Source organism: Microcebus murinus, chromosome 19 (assembly GCF_040939455.1).
Source record: "Microcebus murinus isolate Inina chromosome 19, M.murinus_Inina_mat1.0, whole genome shotgun sequence".
Lineage (NCBI taxonomy): Eukaryota > Metazoa > Chordata > Mammalia > Primates > Cheirogaleidae > Microcebus > Microcebus murinus.
In genome coordinates, this window is record NC_134122.1 from 603,992 (window position 1) to 621,863 (window position 17,872).

At 63.9% G+C, this 17,872-nt stretch overlaps 3 protein-coding genes across 4 annotated transcripts; 2 read left to right on the top strand and 1 right to left on the bottom strand.

Moving 5' to 3' along the window:
- Positions 1-5,351: 5,351 nt before the first annotated feature.
- On the top strand, positions 5,352-7,678 carry METRN (meteorin, glial cell differentiation regulator). The gene is made up of 4 exons (XM_020281391.2): positions 5,352-5,612; positions 5,859-6,259; positions 7,170-7,229; positions 7,313-7,678. The coding sequence occupies exons 1-4, from the start codon at positions 5,518-5,520 to the stop codon at positions 7,627-7,629; spliced, it is 873 nt and encodes a 290-aa protein (XP_020136980.2). The 5' UTR covers positions 5,352-5,517; the 3' UTR covers positions 7,630-7,678.
- A 3,735-nt stretch (positions 7,679-11,413) lies between these two features.
- Positions 11,414-13,048, top strand: ANTKMT (adenine nucleotide translocase lysine methyltransferase). Of its 2 annotated transcripts, XM_012737847.3 has the most exons (5): positions 11,416-11,739; positions 12,006-12,110; positions 12,212-12,352; positions 12,544-12,594; positions 12,766-13,048. In XM_012737847.3, exons 1-5 carry the CDS (start codon positions 11,578-11,580, stop codon positions 13,012-13,014), a joined length of 708 nt encoding a protein of 235 aa, XP_012593301.1. In that variant the 5' UTR covers positions 11,416-11,577; the 3' UTR covers positions 13,015-13,048. The 2 variants fall into 2 exon arrangements, with proteins under 2 accessions (XP_012593302.1, XP_012593301.1); XM_012737848.3 differs by lacking the exon at positions 12,006-12,110 and having other exon boundaries at positions 11,414-11,739.
- Positions 13,041-17,858, bottom strand: CCDC78 (coiled-coil domain containing 78). The gene is given in 13 exon segments (XM_075995472.1): positions 13,041-13,246; positions 13,371-13,471; positions 13,552-13,618; positions 15,189-15,376; positions 15,633-15,758; positions 15,870-15,948; positions 16,072-16,227; positions 16,352-16,569; positions 16,709-16,795; positions 16,870-16,996; positions 16,998-17,017; positions 17,019-17,107; positions 17,110-17,858. Coding segments are annotated over 13 exon segments (1,476 nt in total). The 5' UTR covers positions 17,216-17,858; the 3' UTR covers positions 13,041-13,134.
- Between the last annotated feature and the right edge of the window lie 14 nt (positions 17,859-17,872).

Genomic DNA, 17,872 nt, shown 5'->3' on the forward strand with positions numbered 1-17,872 from the left:
GGAGCACCCCTCACCTGGAGCAAAACTGACCTAGAGCAAAACTGACCCGGAGCACCCCTCACCTGGGGCATCTGTCACCTGGAGCACTCTTCACCTGGAGCATCTGTCACCTGGAGCATCTGTCACCTGGAGGACCCATCATTTGGAGAATGGTAACCTGGAGCACTTTTCACTTAGAGCACTTCTCACCTGGAGAACCTTCACCCAGAGTACCACTCACCCAGGGCACTCTTTACCTGGAAAACACTCACCTGGAGCAGAACTGACCTGGGGCACTCCTCACCCAGAGCACCCTTCACCTGGAGAACCGACCTAGAGCACCCCTCACCTGGAGCACACCTAGCCTGGAGCACCCCTTCATCTGGGCTACCCCTTGCCTGAGCATGGAGGAGTCTTCTGTCTGGGCTGCTCGGGGGTTCCAGTTCTGGAGTCCTGGAGGAATGAGGACCAGAGGCCACTGGCACCTCTCACCCTGAGACTCTTGGGCCATGAGGGGCAGCTGGGGCCACATCCGGTAGAGGTCACCCCACAGGGCTCTGGGGCTCATCACAGGTCCCCAGGCATTTTCCTGGGGGCTCTGCGTTGGTATGTGGGCCAGATCCTTCCTGGCAGGGCCTGGGTAAGCATTTCCCCTCACTGAGCCCCTCCTGGGAACTGGGTCTGGGGCCTAACGGAGGAGGGGGGTGCCTGAAGGCCTCAGCGTAGCACCAGCGGTGAGAGCCCCGCACTCAAGAGCAAAGTGACTTCTATGGGGCCAGACAGACTCTCCGCCCAGCGGCACAGGCTGGAGAGTGCCCAGGACAGCCCAGGTTGCAGCCACCGCTGCAGGTATGCTTGGCGGTCCTGGCCACTCAGAGGCCAGAATGAGGTACCCATGGGGGCAGAGGAGGCCGTGAGTGATGGGCTCTCTCCGGTGCCCTCTGGCCTCTGCTCCCTGCCTGGCCCACCCTCTGTCACGGCTGAGGATGACTCAGGGCCCAGCTGTCACCACGGCAACACGCGTCGCCTAGCAATAGCGGTCTCCCAGTAACGGTTGTCTCCTAGCAATGGGATATTTTCCCGGGCCCTGGCTGGAGCCTGGCGGTTATTTTTAGCTCAGCAGTAAATCAATCGGCAGCTGCATTTTTGGCTCCTTGAGGAGATGCAAGGTGTGGGGGGGTGGATTTCTCAGCAAAGGGAGAAAAACATCCCCAAGATAGGAACCTTGCTGCCTCACCCGGAGGTTCGGGCCTGCAGGTGGGCGAGGCCAGATCCTGTGGGGGTGGGAGTGGGGTGACGGCAGGTGGCAGGTGGAGGTGAGCTAGAGGTTGTGCAGGTTGCCTGAGAGCAAAGACCATGTCACTGATGGGGTCCGGGAGCACCTGAGGCTCCATAGGTCAAGCTGGGCGAGAGACCCCGGCCAGTGCTCACCCTCAGAGCACGTTCCTGGGTGGCCCAGGGTCTGCTGGGCTCCTGGCAGCCCCCTACCCCTCAGCGGTGGGAACTGTCCCCACTGCTCCCAGCCCCCAGCCCCACCCGGGGGTGCAGCACTCCACCTGAGTCCACAGAGTGGCACATTTGGCCAGTCCTGGCTGCAGGGATCTGGATGGCCAAAGGCTGAGCTGGGGGCACCAGTGGGGCCAGCCTGGAGTCAGCCCACACCTCTCTCTTGCCCCACTCACGGCCGGCTGGCGAAATTTGAGATGCAGGCGGGGCAGGTGGGTCTTGGGGAAGTGAGAGATCTGATCCTTCTCTCTGGGCTTTCTCACTGTTTCTTCACGCACTCTGTTCACTGGCCCCTCCAGGCTAAACACCCCCAGAGTCAGTGGGTCCAGGGCAGGGGGGGGCTGGCCCTGCCCCCGTCCTCCAGTGTCTGTCTCTTGTACCTCCTGGTTTGCTCAAAGCTCCATCTGCCTTGGGGCCTTTGCTCCTCTGTTCCCTGGGCCTGGGGCTCTTCTCCGGCCCTCCTCCCCAGCAACTCTGCCCACCCTTGGTGCTCTTGGCCAGACCAGCCCAGTCCCCACTGTGGTGATGATAAGGGCCTCTCCTGCATGCCCCCGGCACAGTGGCTTCCCTGTCCAGGTGTTCTTCAACCAAGGGGACGCCCACCTGTCTGCAGTTGCTCCCCCATTGGACATGGAGCTGCCCACGCCAGGCACTGTGGGTGCTGCATCAATGCTCTTGGAAAAACAGGACCTGTGTTTTGGGGGGACAGTGCAGTGGTTGGAGGTGGGCAGCCTGTGGGGTGACACCATGTGGTAGTGACTGAAGTCTCCTTTTTCCTCCACTCCCAGCACCTCCAAGGCCCCTCTGGGGAAGCCAGGAGCAGAAAGGTCTCAGGTTTCAGGACAGTCTCTCCACTGGCCACCTCTCCTTGGGGGCTTTGGGCTGAGAGGCTTTGAGAAGGTGCGTGTTTGCTTGTCAAAGGCCGGGCAGGACAGCAGTCTGGTCCCTGCACTCTCCCGGGCACCATGCTCCAACTTCCCAGCACACCTTGAGATAGTTCCCTGCTCTCTCCTTTCTTTTTTAAAGAGAGAGTCTCATCATCACAGCTCACTGCAAACTCCTGGGCTCAAGTGATCATCATGCCTCAGCCTTTGGAGTAGCTGGGACTATAGGTGCTTACCACCACACCTGGCTAGTTTTCTATTTTTCTGTTTTTATTTTTGTAGAGACAGGGTCTTGCTTTTGCTCAGGCTGGTCTTGAACTCCTGAGCTCAAGTGATCCTCCTGCCTCGGCCTCCCAGAGTGCTGGGATTACAGGCGTGAGCCACTGCACCCGGCCTGCTCTCGTTCTTGTTCTGACTGGGGTGGGAATAGAGAAAGGACCCTTTTGGGGTTTCAGGGCACTGGAAGGTCTGGAGATGAGGGCCCTTGAGGGGCCCCCCAAGGGGTAGAGGCAGCCAGAAGTTACCTGAGGTTTGGGATGTCTTTCATTCTTTCCTTCATCCGTTCACTCATTTATTCTCCAGCGATTTGCTGAGCACCTGCACCAGGTGTTGGGCTCCTGGGTCCATAACCACCGAGGCCAGATGTGGCTTTCTGGGCTCCCTGTCCCATGGGCAGCAGAGCCCCAAAGGCTAATGACAGCTGGGGTGCTCTCTGGAGTGGGGCCAGCTGAGAAGCCGCCTCTGTCCAGGTCTTCTCCCGTGGGTGACAGCCTCGAAGACAAAACTGCGGAAGGGGGCAGGAGCGCCGAGTTGTGGAGACAGCTCAGGGCCCTTCCAGACCAGGTCAAATCCCCCCCGCCTCCCCTCCACCCCTCCCTGGAACCCATGGGCACCAGCCCCTCTGGGGGAGACTGGGGTGGGAATGCGGTGAGTCTGACTCCTCACACCACCACCAGAGGGCGCCCGGAGCCCACTGTTGGCCTCAGAGGCCTGGGCTGGTGGGTTAGGGTTAGGGTTAGGGTTAGCCCTACTGCCTCCCAGACAGCCGCTGTGGCAGCTGACCTGGGTGCCTTCTCCCTTCCCTCTCTGAGGGCCTCATTTGCCTGCTATGTGCCCGACCCCAGGCTGAGTCTACCCTTTTATTTTTTTAATTATGGCAAAATGCAGGTAATAAAGTTTACCATTTTAACCGTTTTTTTTTTTTTTTTTTTTTAAAGGCTGGTCAAGTGGAGCAGTGGGAGTGGAGAAGGAACAAAGGAATCTGTAACTGGTTGTGATCAATTAGTTGTAAACACCACTGCACTCGGACCAACTCATTTTAACCGTTTTTAAGCGACAGTTCAGTAGGGTCACATACATTCACATTGTTATGTAATCGACCTCCAGAATGTTTTTCTTTCTTTCTTTCTTTCTTTTTTGAGTCAGAGTCTCACTCTGTTGCCTGGGCTAGAGTGCCGTGGCATCAGCCTAGCTCCCAGCAACCTCAAACTCCTGGGCTCAAGCGATCCTCCTGCCTCAACCTCCCGAGTAGCTGGGGCTACAGGAACACACCACCATGCCCGGCTAGTTTTTTCTATATATGTTTTTAGTTGTCAGGCTAATTTCTTTCTATTTTTAGTGGAGACAGGGTCTCGCTCTTGCTCAGGCTGGTCTGCAACTCCTGAGCTCAAACAATCCTCCCGCCTCAGCCTCCCAGACTGCTGGGATTACAGGCGTGAGCCACTATGCCCAGCCCTCCAGAATGTTTTTAATTTTCCCAAACTGAAACTACACCCATAATCACTAACGCCCCGTTCCGTTCCTCCCCAGGCCCTGGCAACCCCGTTTCACTCTTTCCCCTGCAGGAATCTGACTACTGGAGGAACCTCATGTGAGGGAGTCCCACCGAGTTCCTCTTTCTGTGACTGGCTCATTTCACAGAGCCTCACCATGTCCTCAAGATCCACCCACACTGTAGCAGGTGTCAGAACTTCATTCTTTGTAGGGCTGGATCCTGACCCATTGCGGGGGCAGACTCTTTTCCATTCACCCCTGACAGGTGCTTTGGCTGCTCCCATCTTTTGGCTATAGTGACGCCTGGCCCTGGGCCCCACCTTGCCCCTCCTGGGCCTGGCAGTGGAATCCAACCTCCTGCCCCCGGGGCCTCCTCACCTGTCCACTACGGCTCCAGGCCCAGGGCAGCAGGAGGGCTGGAGGGCACGGAAATGGAGTGGTCACACCCACAGGCTGCTCAGCGTCTATGCTGGGTCCTGCAGACCCGGCTAAAGCTGCCAGTGACCCAAACGGGTTCAGTGTGTGGTTGGACCCTTGGTGTGTGCCTTAGGCCTTGTGTGACCTGAGCTGTGACCCCACCCACCCCTACCGAGTGCGCTGGGGCCTCCCCAAGGCTGTGCGCCTCTCCCCATATCCGCCATCTCCACCCGGACCCCACTCCCCACCCCCCAAACTCGGAGGTGTTGGCTGCAGGGAAGCGCCAGCTCTGCGCCAGCATCTCTGAGGGTCTCCGTGTCTCCTGCCGCGGCTCCCGCAGAGTGCCGAGCAGCCATGGAGGGCGGGCAGCACAGGCGTGAGAAAGGGTGTCGCAGAAAGGGCCTAACCCTGGTCAGGCCTGGCCCAGCCCCCAGCCCTGGAGCAATGACCCTCTCCTCTGGGGAGGCCTCCTCTCTCGGAGGGCTCGGCGGGACCTGGGTGGGAGGGATGCGGGCAAGGGGCCCAGGGCCCGCTCTTGGAAAGCACCAGCCACCACTGCCCATTCAGGGACGTGGCAAGGCCACCCCAGGCGGTGGACACCAGCCCGCCACCCCGTCAAGGGGCCAGGGTGCCGGGGACAGTGGGCAGAGCCGGGAGGCCTGTGCCGCCGCCGAACCCCTCCCCAGGCCCCCACCCCGGCCACTCCGCCGCGCGCCCGGATTCCGGCCCCGCCCCGCCCCCCGCGCCGCTGCGATTGGCGGAAAGTTCCGGGCCGCGCCCCGCCCCCTCCCGCCCGCTCCGGGGCTGCCCCGCGCGGGGCTGCGGGCGGGCGGGCGGGCGGAGCAGCCGCGGGCTGTGGGGGCGACGCCGGGCCGGGCGGCCGCTGCCCCCGACCCGGTCCCCGCCGGGGCAGCGGCTCGGAAGCCCCAGACCCCCGAGAGCCGGCCCGCCCCGCGCCATGCCGGCCCCCGCGCTGCTGTGCGCGCTCTGCTGTGGCCTCCTGGCCGCCGCCCGCGCCGGCTACTCGGGGGACCGCTGCAGCTGGAGGGGCAGGTACGGCCGGCGCGGAGGCCGGGCCGCGCGCTCCCCGTGGGGGGGGCGCTGTGGGACCGGGAGGTTCGCGCTGGGGGAGGCGGGTGCCCGGTACCCTTCCCTGCCCGCGGAGGCTGCAGGACGCTGGGCCTCAGTTTCCTCCTCCGCAAAATGGACGCAGCTGTCGGTGGTTGTGGGAGGGGGCGCGGGGGGCTGCGGCGGGCGGAGGCACGGCTGCCCGCTCAGCACCGCCCGTTCCGTCCACAGCGGCCTGACCCAGGAGCCCGGCAGCGTGGGGCAGCTGGCCCTGGCCTGTGCGGAGGGCGCGATCGAGTGGCTGTACCCGGCGGGGGCGCTGCGCCTGACCCTGGGCGGCCCCGACGCCGGCGCGCGGCCGGGCATCGCCTGCCTGCGGCCGGCGCGGCCCTTCGCGGGCGCCCAGGTCTTCGCGGAGCGGGCGGGCGGGGCCCTGGAGCTGCTGCTGGCCGAGGGCCCAGGTCCGGCCGGGGGCCGCTGCGTGCGCTGGGGTCCCCGCGAGCGCCGGGCCCTCTTCCTGCAGGCCACGCCGCACCGGGACATCAGCCGCCGCGTGGCCGCCTTCCGCTTTGAGGTGCGCGAGGACGGGCGTCCAGAGCTGCCTCCGCAGGCCCACGGTCTTGGTGTGGACGGTGAGTGGCGTCGGGGGGGACGGGTGGCAGTCACGCAGTTGGACCCTGCCTGGGCTTGGCGCGGATGCGTCTCGCTGCCCACTGCACAGAGGCAAAAACTGAGGCCAGGGGTCACATGCGCTAGCCACACAGCTCGGAAGCCCGGGGGCCAGGACAGGTCCGGGGTGGGAAGGGATGGACTGGTCCTCTCCTCCTCCGTCCCGCTGGTTCATCTCAGCGAAGCGCTGGCAGAATGGAGGGAAGGGGAGGCCAGGCAGGGCCACCTCTGGGCCTCTGGGCCCTGATGGCGGGCTGGGGGAGGGGGTGTGGGGGTAGAATCAAAGCCCCGTGGCCAAAGCTGTCCAGGGCTCCCTGGCCCAGCGGTGACCTCTCCCCTCCCCCAGCCCAACCAACAAAAGTCCAGTGTGCAGCCGGTCACCATGGAGACGCCTCCCCTCCTCCCTGCAGAGCGCCAGGCCCAGCTCTTTGCTCTCCTAGATCTTGGAGCCTGACCCTGCAAGGGGACAGGGCTGTCACTGTCCTGCCCCCGGGAGCCCCTCCCCGACCTCCTGCCACCCTAGCTGTGCTGTGTTTTCAGGCCCCAGAGCTGTCTCTGGGGGAGGCCAACAGGGGTCCCAGAGGTTGGTTGTGTGTGTCACATGGGTGTTCCAGAGTGCACGGGGACACCAATTGCTGGGCAAAACCCCAGGCCGGAGTCTGCACATTCGCAGAGTGTGGGCAAGTGCACACCTGCACACAGGTGTCCCAGGGTGAAGCACACGTGCTGTGTGCTTCTGGGGCTCCCTGGGACCCCCAGGCCCTGGAGGAGGGTCTGCTTGTTGGTCTCCCTTCTGCGTCCTGTGTGGGGGGTGGGGTTTGGGTGGTGCCCGGAAGGTGCAGGGCCTGAGCTCACAGCCTCTCTGCATGCCAGGTGCCTGCAGGCCCTGCAGTGACGCTGAGCTCCTCCTGGCTGCGTGTACGAGCGACTTTGGTGAGTGTCCCCACCATGGGGGGGGAGCCTGGAGCCTGCAGCGCCCAGCATGCCCACCCCTGGCCAATGTCTCCCCAATGCAGTGATTCACGGGACCATCCATGGGGTCACCCACGACACGGAGCTGCAGGAGTCGGTCATCACTGTGCTAGCTGACCGTGTCCTGCGCCAGACTCTGCCCCTGTTCCAGGCGGGGGGCCCCGGGGGCCAGGGGCAGGCTTCCATCCGCACCCCCCTGCGCTGTGGGGTCCGACCTGGCCCGGGCACCTTCCTCTTCATGGGCTGGAGCCGCTTCGGCGAGGCCTGGCTGGGCTGTGCCCCCCGATTCCAGGAGTTCAGCCGTGCCTACGCAGATGCCCACGCGGCCCACCTCCACCCCTGTGAGGTGGCGCTGCACTGAGGGCTTGTGAGCTAGCTGCCAGCTGGACCGTCCTCTGGGGGTGGGGGGGCTGGTAGGGTGGGTGGGGAGGGGGCTCCCAGGTGGCATCGCGGTGCCCACTGCAGAGGTGTTGGGGATAAGCAATAAGAACTTTGATTATGTCACGGCTGCAGACCTGCTTCTCTGCACTGCTCCAGTTCCTGCTCCACAGGGGAGACTGAGGCTGGGGGGGGCGGAATGGCAACTTGTCTAAAGCCATCCAGCTAGTGGGTCAGAGAATGGTTTGAGGAGGAGCTACACCCACATCCCCAGTAGGGGCTGAGCTATGTTGGGGGACATGCAGGGACCCCCCCATTCCCAGGAGCTTCAGCTTTGCTGCCCTGGCCCACTCCATCCCACCTGGATCTCACCCGCTGCCCCTGGCTTACTCACTGGCTCCCTCCCATATGTCCCTAAAACCTGCAGGAGTGGAAAAGGGGCCATAATCCCTGAGGCCCGAACTGGGTGGGGTGCGGGCCGGCAGGCGGACACCTCTCCCAGCTTTGAGCCTGGCCTGTGCGCGAAGGGGCTGCTGTCTGGCAGGGCGCCGACTTCCCTCGCCATCCCAGTGAGTGGAGTCATCCTGGGCCTCATCCCGCCCTGGGGGAAGAATGGGCCCCTCTGTCCGCAGGCCCCTTCTGACGTGCTGAGCATCCTGAAGGCAAGGAGCCCGCAGGGTGTGGGGTCGCCTCTGCTGGGTCCTGCTTGTTGCCCGTTTCCGGTGGGCGGGGTGCACAATGGGGTCTCTAAGGACCATTTCCCGCCACTGGCCCCATTGTTGCTGTCTCCGCCTTCCTCTGTGGCCTTTCTGCCACATAAAGGGCCAGCGAGGTTTGGGACAGACAAAGCCAGAGGCCTTAGGGCTGAAAGCTCTGGGTGAGGCTGTGGGCGCAAGGTCTCCCCAGCCCCGGATGAACGGATTCCTCTCACCCCAACCCCTCCACTCCTGGGAAAGACAGCGCTGCAGCTCCCATGCCAGGGACCTGGGCTGAGCTCCAGGGAGGGCTAGGCTCTCAATCCTTGCTTGTCTGCCCTTGCTTGGGAAGGGGACAGGGCGGGGTAGAGGCCCAGAGAGGATGAAGTGCTCATTTTCAGGCAAGAACCGTGGCTGGAAGAGGGACAGGCTGTGCAGGGCCCACGAACAGGGTCCTTCCCCCAGATTCAGCCAACACAGGCACCTAGTGGGTGCCGTGCCCTGGGAGGACACTTGGTGGGTCCCCCCCAGCCCTGCCCTGGAACCCTCGTGGGGCAGGTTGTCTTGAGGGTGCCCACACGGGGGCAGGTTCCTTTTACTCAGACCGCTTGCCATGGTGGAGGCCGGCATAAGAAGGGTGGGGGCGCAGCCACCCTGGAGGGCAGGCACCGCTGCCTTGCGTCCACCTGCCCATCTGCAGGCTCCTTGCTGCTGCTTCTAATTTCCCCACACTCCCAACCACGGAGGGCTAGGAGCTCAGACGGTTTCTTTTTCCTCCTCCTCATCGACGCTCATTGAAGAGCTGGACCAGCCTCCAGTAACAACTGGGCCACTCCCTGGACTGCCCCCCCCCCCCCCGCCACCCCCAATCTCCACAGACCAGAGGAAGAGGAAGCCAGAGTCTCTCCTGATCATCCTCCTCTCCTGTCTTGGGGAGGCTTTCCCACCAGGGCTGAGTGCACTGTCCCCTTGGCACAGCCAGTGGTGGCAGTGTACTGTCTCCCAGCCCATCTGTTCAGAAACAGGCTGGGCAGCTGCCCTGGGTGCATCCTGGCCTCTACTCACCTGCCCCAGGAAGCTCCCACACACAGACCCTCCCAGAAGAAGTGCTTTTTTTTTTTTTTGGAAAGAGTCTGTTACCTCGGCTAGAGTGTGGTGGCATCTGTCTAGCTCATAGCAACCTCTAACTCCCGGGCTCAGGAGATCCTCCTGCCTCAGCCTCCCGAGTAGCTGGGACTATAGGTGTGCCACCACACCCAGCTAATTTTTTCTATTTTTAGTAGAGACAGGGACTCGCTCTTGCTCAGGCTGGTCTCAAACTCCTGACCTCAAGCGACCCTCCTGCCTCAGCCTCCCGGAGTGCTGGGATTACAGGCATGAGCCACCGCGACTGGCCAGAAGTGCTGGCTTTGCAACCAGCGCCCTTCTTACAGGACACAGGCAGAAGTGGTTGTGGCCAGCAGGGCCACAGGTGACCCACAGTGCTCCAGGATGGGTCTCAGAGGTTGGGTGAGGGGCTTCATGCCTGCCCTGGGGACCGGTGGCCAAGCCAAAGAAGTGGAAGGGCAGATGGGGAACAACAGGTGTGGGTGAGCATGTGGACTGGAGCTATAGGAGCTGGCTGGAGGGTCCTTTTCAATCAGACACAGCTCCAGGTGTGTGCCAACTCACACAGGTATGCACCTGGCTGCTGAGTGTCCACAGGCTGAGGAGCAGAGTGCTTGCTGTGAATGTGAGGGAAGACTGGGGTTCCCACACTGGCAGGTCTGGTCAGGTGCATTCCGTTCGTTAGACAAGCTTTTATTAGACAAGTGCTTTCTAGGTGCCAGGTGCTGCTGCAGGCACTGGGACTGAGGCCGGGGGCCGCAGGCAAGAACGGGCACTGTGTGGCACCCCTGCCTAGAGCTCACTGCACACCCGCCTTTCCTGGGAGGGCCCAGTCACAGACCCCAGAACACAGGACACTGAGTTGAGTGAGGCTGGACGCCTTCTCCCCAGAGTATGGGAAGGAGCCACCCGGAGACACCTGTCTTCCAGGGCTGGTTACACAGGAGCCGCTGTGCTGGTGAGCATGTGAGGCACTTGGCACTTGGGGAATGGGCAGTGGTCTTGGGCATACCCACTCTGTCTCGAAGCAGGCTCCATCCTGAGCAGGGCCACGGGCGGCTGTGAAGGAGCCAGGCCAGGCCATGTGCATCGGCAAGCCCCTGGCATTCATGAGCAAGCGGCCATAGCTCATCCGCTAAGCCAAAGCTCTGTCTCTGCACTTGCCACTCCCCCCGCCCCCCACACACACTTGCTTGTCTCCAGGAACTCAGTATTTCTTTGCTTTCTGGAGAAGAAAGGTGATCTCCTGGCTCCTGGGGTTCTGTCTTCCGCCCCCGCGGCTGGGCTAGCGTCCAGTGGCCCCTGCCTGCCACATCCGGCTCCCCTCCCACTGCACTCACTAGAGCCAGCATCTGTCTCGTGGCCTGTTATTGTTAACCCCTCCTCCCTGCCCCTCTCCTTGGGACCCCAGAGCTTCATCCATTTCCCGCCCACTGGGCTAATCCTCTTCAGCTGTGGGAGGGAACCGGAAGGGCATCCTCCCTGGGCCTGGCTGGCTTTGGGGGCGTCCTGGTCAGTGGAGCCCCCGCCGGTCTCCCCAGGCGGAGTCGTGGGGTTGGCTGGGACCAGAGCCCGCAAGGCCCCGGCGCCTCCCGCCCCTGGCGAGCGCCTTTCTTACCGCGCTCGACCCGGCTCCCTGGGCTCTAGCCGCACCGCACAAGCCTCCGGCTGGTTCTGGGACCAGGACTCTCCGGCCGGGACCCCACCCCCGGGCCAGGCCGTGCACTCGCGGCCCCGTTCCCTCGCGTTGCACCCGTGAGGCCGTCGCGGGTGTCGAGTCTGCCCGCTGTCCCCTCCCAGGGGTCCCTGGCGCCCAGGACAGGCCCAAAGTAACGGTCCGTCCGCACAAGGGGCCGGCGGAGCCAACCGTCGCAGGCTCCACGTAGAAGCTGGGGCAGAGCCGGCCGGGGCCGCCGCTCACTCGGAACCTGCGGGCGGGGCCCGGGGCCTGGGCGGAGCGGAACGCGCAACGGACCAGCCACTTCCGGCGTCTCGCCGCGGGCCCCAGGAAGCGCGGGGCGGGACGCGGCACCGGGCAGGCGGGTACCGCGGGTCGGGGCGTGAGGGTCTCGGACTCGAGCGGGGGAGGGCCCTGGGGCGGACGACCCTGAGCCGCGGGCCCCGCAGCCATGGAACAGGACGACCCGGCCGAGGCGCTGAGGGAGCTGCGCGAGCAGCGGCTGGGCGCGCTGGAGCTGCTGCAGCTGGCGGCGGGCTCCGGCCTGGCGGCCTACGCGGTGTGGGCGCTGGTCCTGCAGCCCGGCTTCCGCCGCGTGCCGCTGCGGCTGCAGGTGCGGGGCGGGCCCGGCTCGGGGCCGGAGGGGGCGGGGCAGAGCGCGTGTGTGCGGAGGGGGCGGGGCGTGAGGGAGGGTGGATGCGGCTCATGGTCTGGGCGGGGCTGTGGCTTGGTACCTGCTCCACCTGGGGCAGGAAAGTGGGCTAAGAAAGGAGGCCCCCTCCCAGGAGTTTCGGGACCGACTCTAGGAGGGGCAGGAGTGGCCATTGGACACCCCCCAGGAGGAGACAGCCTTCCCTGCCCGCCCACCTCTTTGCCCAGGTGCCCTACGTTGGCGCGAGCGCGCGGCAGGTGGAGCATGTGTTGTCGCTGCTGCGAGGCCGCCCTGGAAAAACGGTGGATCTGGGCTCCGGCGATGGCAGGATCGTAAGGCGCGCGTGTGCGTGTGTGTCTGTCTCCGTCTTCCCTGCCCCCTCCCATGGGTGCCCACCCCCACATTCTGGTCCCGACGCTCTTGGTGCCCACAGGTGCTGGCAGCCCACAGGTGTGGTCTCCGCCCGGCTGTGGGCTATGAGCTAAACCCGTGGCTGGTGGCGCTGGCTCAGCTGCACGCCTGGAGGGCCGGCTGTGCTGGCAGCGTCTGCTACCGCCGTGAGGACCTCTGGAAGGTAACCTGGGGAGTCTTGGACCCCTGCAGACTCCACACCTGACTTGCATGCCTAGGGGTCTGGTTTGGCCACCCTGCTTGCAGCCCAAGGGCCCCTTGACACCTGGGTGGGCTGGGAATCAGGAGCTGCCCACCAGACCTCTCCCCGGCTGGGGCCCCATTCCCTGCTGAGGTGACCCCTTCTCCCTGCAGGTGAGCCTGAGGGACTGCCACAACGTGTCTGTGTTCCTGGCCCCCAGCGTGGTAGGTCTGGGGTTTGTTACTCCACTGGGAAGTGCAGGCCACACCTCAGTGTGTTTGCTGCTGAGGCCTGGGGACCAGCCCAGTGTGGGTGCTAGGCCTGGACCGGCTGGGTATGGGCAGCTGTTTTCTGTCTGTCCCCAGCCCCCTCTACCTGGCTGCTCTCTCCCACAGCTCCCACTGCTGGAGGACAAGCTGCAGGCAGAGCTGCCCCCCGGCGCCCGGGTGGTGTCTGGACGCTTCCCCCTCCCCACCTGGCAGCCTGTGGCTGTGGTGGGTGAGGGCCTGGACCGAGTGTGGGCCTACGACGTCCATGGTGGCCAGCTGTCTGGGAAGGCTGTCTCTTGTGGGGTGCCCATCAAGGCTTCCCCAGGACCCAGTTCCACCTCGGTCCCCGGGGCCCCCGTTTCTCAGGCTGGCTAACTCTTCAGACGCAATAAAGACTCGGTGGATTCCACGCTGACTTGTTTAGCAGGGGCTGGTGGGGATGGCTCCATGCTGGCTGCACAGGAGTGTGCTCTGTGCACTTCCTGGGAAGACTGTCTAGTGGCTGCATGTCCGTGGATGTTGGGGCTTGGCTGGGGATGTGGCCCCCACTTTCCAGGGGTCCCTTGTACCCACCAGCTTCCTCAGCCTCAGGATTTCCTGCTTGTACCTGCTCGGAGGCATCAGGCTTAAGTCACCTTCCTGGCCCTGGACGGGTCTGCCTCTCGTGCCTGGGACAGCCGTCATCTTCCCAGCCAGACCAGGACCCCCAGGTCACCTTCCCAAGAGCCTACCTGCCCAGGTGCTGGTCCACGTACTCCTGTAGCTCAGAAAGTTGCTCTTCAGCTACAGTGGCCCGGACCAGCAGCTGTGCCCGCTCCTGTTCCAGCTCTGCCTGGCATGGGGCAGGGGGCGTATAAGTCATGAGCCAGGGCATAGTGTGAGGAGGGGTCCCGGCCAGGCCCTGCCCACTACCTGGGTGCCATGGGAGAAGTTTTGGAGCTTCTGGTGGATCTGGGCCCAGGATGTCGTGTCCAGGCCCCTGTGAAGGGAGTGGGAGGAGGGATGGCTTTGGGCACTGGCATGTCAGTGCAGGAGCTGACCAGCAATCCTGCTTGAGGCAGGATTCCCAGAGCCTCTAAGTGGTACCTGCTGGGAGTGAGTTGGGACAGCATGGGCCCACCCTGCCACTATGACCCATGCCCATGTCTTGAAGCCATTGGTGCATGGGGAGTGGGGTAGTGCAGGCCTAGAGGGCCCATGGGCTGCTTGGAGGGCTAAGCCACAAGGCCAGCTCAGTCAGTGACCCCTGTGCCAATGGGGTGCTAACCCCCAGGGTATTTGTCTCACCAAATGCTGGGAGCTGCTCCTTTGGAAGCTGGGCCCCTGGTACAGTTGGGAACATGGAGACCCAGAGGCCAGAGCCAGCCAGGTTGCCAGGCAACTGCTCCTACCCAGTCTTCATCCCTGGGTGCTCCAGGTCTCAGCAGAAGCATCCCTCCCTTGGGCAGGTGCTCCTCCACCTTCCCATTCAAGGGCAGCTCCGCTCCTTGTGGTCCCCTTCCACCCCCCAGGCACTTGGCATGGCAGCCACTTCACTTTTCTGCAGTTACCAGTGTCCTCCAAGCCAAATGAGAGACCTGAGGCCAGGCCAGGCCACTGTGTTCACTGCTGTGGCCAGAGCCCCATCCTGCAGCCACAGTTGGTGAAAGAAATGAAATGCACGGAGCCACAGTGTTCTGCTCTCTGCTCGCCCCCTTGGGTCCCCCTCACACCTACGTGAGGGCACTCACTGGTGCTGACAGCTCCCCTAGAAGGTTTTTTTTTTTTTTTTTTTTTTTTTTTTTTTTTTTTTGAGACAGAGTCTCACTTTGTTGCCCAGGCTAGAGTGAGTGCCGTGGCGTCAGCCTAGCTCACAGCAACCTCAAACTCCTGGGCTCGAGTGATCCTTCTGCCTCAGCCTCCCGGGTAGCTGGGACTACAGGCATGCGCCACCATGCCCGGCTAATTTTTTTATATATATATCAGTTGGCCAATTAATTTCTTTCTATTTATAGTAGAGACGGGGTCTCGCTCTTGCTCAGGCTGGTTTTGAACTCCTGACCTTGAGCAATCCGCCCGCCTCGGCCTCCCAAGAGCTAGGATTACAGGCGTGAGCCACAGCGCCCGGCCTCCCTAGAAGGTTTTATCATGGCAAAAGTGGTATCCCAGACCTGCTGTACTGTATGGTTTGCGGTAGGGATTCCTTGGTTGGCTGGACAGGGCAGGCCAATTAGAGGCCCTGGGCTAGGGCTCTGCCGACCCTGGGACAGGCCTGGGGTGAGTTCTGGGGCTCCACGCACGCCCCAAGGCCAGGGTGGGGCAGCAGGGTGGGGGCACCTGGGCCTGGAACTTCTAGAGACTCATAGCCAGCTGCACCTGACCCTCCCACAGGTGGCTGAGCTTGGTGACCAGGAGCAGTGGCTCCGGACCCAAGGTGGCTGCATCAAAGGTAGCCTTGGGTGGCTTGTTAGGGTTCACCTGTGTGTGGCTGGCCCTGCTGCCCACTAAACCGCACTCTGGCTCATGTAGGGCCACCCCACCCCAGGTGCCCATGTCAAGGCCAGGCCCACCTGTGGTAGGCCAGCACTTCCTCATGCCTGTGGCTCAGATCTGCCAGGCGCTTGCGGTAGGCGCGAGCGGCCCGGGCCAGCTGTTGCTCACGGCAGCGGTGCGCTGCCCGAATGTTCTCCAGGGTGGCCTCCAGGAACGTCCGCAGGGCTGTGGCTGCAGGTGCCTGGACCGCACCGTTGGCATACTCCTGGAGGAGACGGCGGGGCGGGGCAGCGCTGGGGCGGGGCTAGGGTTGGGGGCCGGGTCTGGGTGGGGCCTGGGCAGGCCGGGGCGGGGCGGGGCTTGGTCAGGCCCACCCCCATCCCTTCCAAACCCGTGCCCTCGCCCCCTCCGCAGACCCACGGGGTCTCCTCAAAGTTGTCCAGCTACACCCAGGCCAGGCTTGGGCTCCTGAGGACTCCTCGGCCTCCTGCCACACGCAGGGCCACACGGCCAGAGCTCACCACCACCTCCCGGGCACAGCGCTGCAGCCGGAAGGCGTACTCCTCGTTCAGCTTTCTGAGCTGCAGCTGCAGCTGGGAATTCTCGGCCTCGGCCTGGCGGAGCTGGCCCTGGCAGGTGGACAGCACCTGGGGCAGAGGCCGCCCTCAACCTGTGTTCTGAGGAGTGGACCTTACTGAGCTCGTAGGGCCCCTATGTGCCAGATGCCAGATTGGGAAACAGGTAGGGTAGGGCCTCACCACAGCTTGTGCGGCCAGTCGCTGCCCAGCTGCCCTGGCCTCCTCTTGGGCTTCCTGCAGCTGCCGGCTCAGGGATGCCCTGCAGACACGGTGTGCGGCTCAGCCAGGCCCACGGGGAAGGGTTCCCTCCACCATTTGGCAACAGCTGCTCCAAGCATTGTACCCTGCCCTAATCCATGTCACAGGTGAGGCGGCCACTCACACTTGTGTCTCCAGCGCCTGCTGTTGGGCCTTGTGGCGCTCCAGCGCCCACTCCACTTCTCCCTGCAGCTGCTCCTGGCCCCCCGGCAGCTGTGGGCACACAAGGTCTGGCTGGATGAGACCCCAAGATCCAGGTCCCCCACCCTGGGCTAGGGGGCTACATGCTCACACTGTTCCTCAGCTTCTGCTACTCATCCTCTGGGGTCAGAGGGGAGGGGAGGGAGGACTGAGGGCGGAGGAGCCAGTCCCAGCCTCAAGGTGCCTTCTGCTGAGGTTCTCACCTGGCTCCACCCAGCCCACCCAGCCCCGCCCTCCACGTGCTCGCGGTGACCTGGAGTCTGCGGTGGTCACGGCGTCCAGGGCCCTGGGGTTTGCGCCTGAGCTCCTGGGCTGGTGCTTGGCGGCGCCCTGGGTCAGGCTCTGCTGGGGCTGCACGCGCCTGGCTGGCACCATCTCCGTGCAGCTCCAGCTCTAGCACCCGGCCCTCCAGCCGAAGGACCTGCGGGACAACCAGCTCAAGCAGGTGCACCTGTCTGCCAGCACACGTGGGACAGGCTGGAGCCCGCTCTCACGCACAGCACGTGTCCTGGCCACGCACCTGCCCCTCATGCACTCGAGGTGGCCACGTGACCGCTCACCTCACTCTTTAGCTGGAAGAGTTCAGCCTCGTGCTGCTCTCGCAGGCGATGGGTCGTGATCTGAACGTCAACCAGCTCCTTGGAGATCTGTGGGTGGCCACGGTAAGAGGTGACGTCTGTGGGCGCCTCCCTCCCACCAGCACACTGGGACCCGCACCCACCTGCAGCCGCTGCTCCTCACTCAGCTCGAGATCTGACAGCAGCTCTGTCTCAAGGCTGGTGGCCCATGCTGGGGGGCCCCGAGGAACTCCTTGCAGCCAGTCCTCGGCTCGTGGCACGACCTGGGGACGCCCCAGGTGGGTCCCAGGCCTGGGCTGTGACCCCACTCCCACGGAGTCACCAGCCCTCCCCCAGCCAGGCCGACCTGGGGAGCCCCTCCCCTGGCCAGGATCAGATCCGGATGCAGAGGCCTGCACCCCTCCTGGCTCCTGACTCCATGGGACTCACATTCTCAGTGGGCCACCTTGGAGCCCCTGGCCTGGGGCCTGTGGCCGCTGCGTGCTCCATAGGCAAAAGGAATTCTGGCCAGCTCCAAGCCCAGTGCTGCCTGAATCACAGCCTGGGCTGGTGGCTGTTGCTGCGACAAGCCTGGGTGGCGTGCGTTGCCAAGGCCTCTGTGGGTCCCAGGAGACTCCCAGGGCCCCACCCACATGGGCAGGTCAGTGAAGGTGGGGGGAGCTCTCAGCTCCTTCCATCTGTGGCGACCCATCGTTCTGTGCCCGTCTCCTCGTCTGGGAAACGCGGCGCGCACCCCCTGCGCTTATCCTGGCGCAGATGGAACCAGGGTGCGTGACAGCGCCCAGCCTGGGGTGGGGTGGGACGGCAGGAGCGGAATGGAGCTGCGGCTGCGGTCACTGTTGTCCTTGCAGGGAGCCCTGCCCTGCCATGGGGATTCGCACACTTATTAGACACCTTCTATGTACTTCCTGGCGCCGGCTGAGCCCTGGAACGGGCAGGTGAACAAACTGGACAGATCTCCCCACCCCTAGCATGAGAAAGGCGGGTGCAGACGTCCCTATGAGGGGAGGGGGAACGCAGGGGACGACTCGGTCAGGCCGGGCGCTAGGAGGGCTTCCCGGAGGAGGTGGCCCAGCGCCGGGCGTGGCGGGGTCGGATGTGCGCGCGGCGCCCCACCGGGCACGCGCACTCCCTTGGCGCACGCGC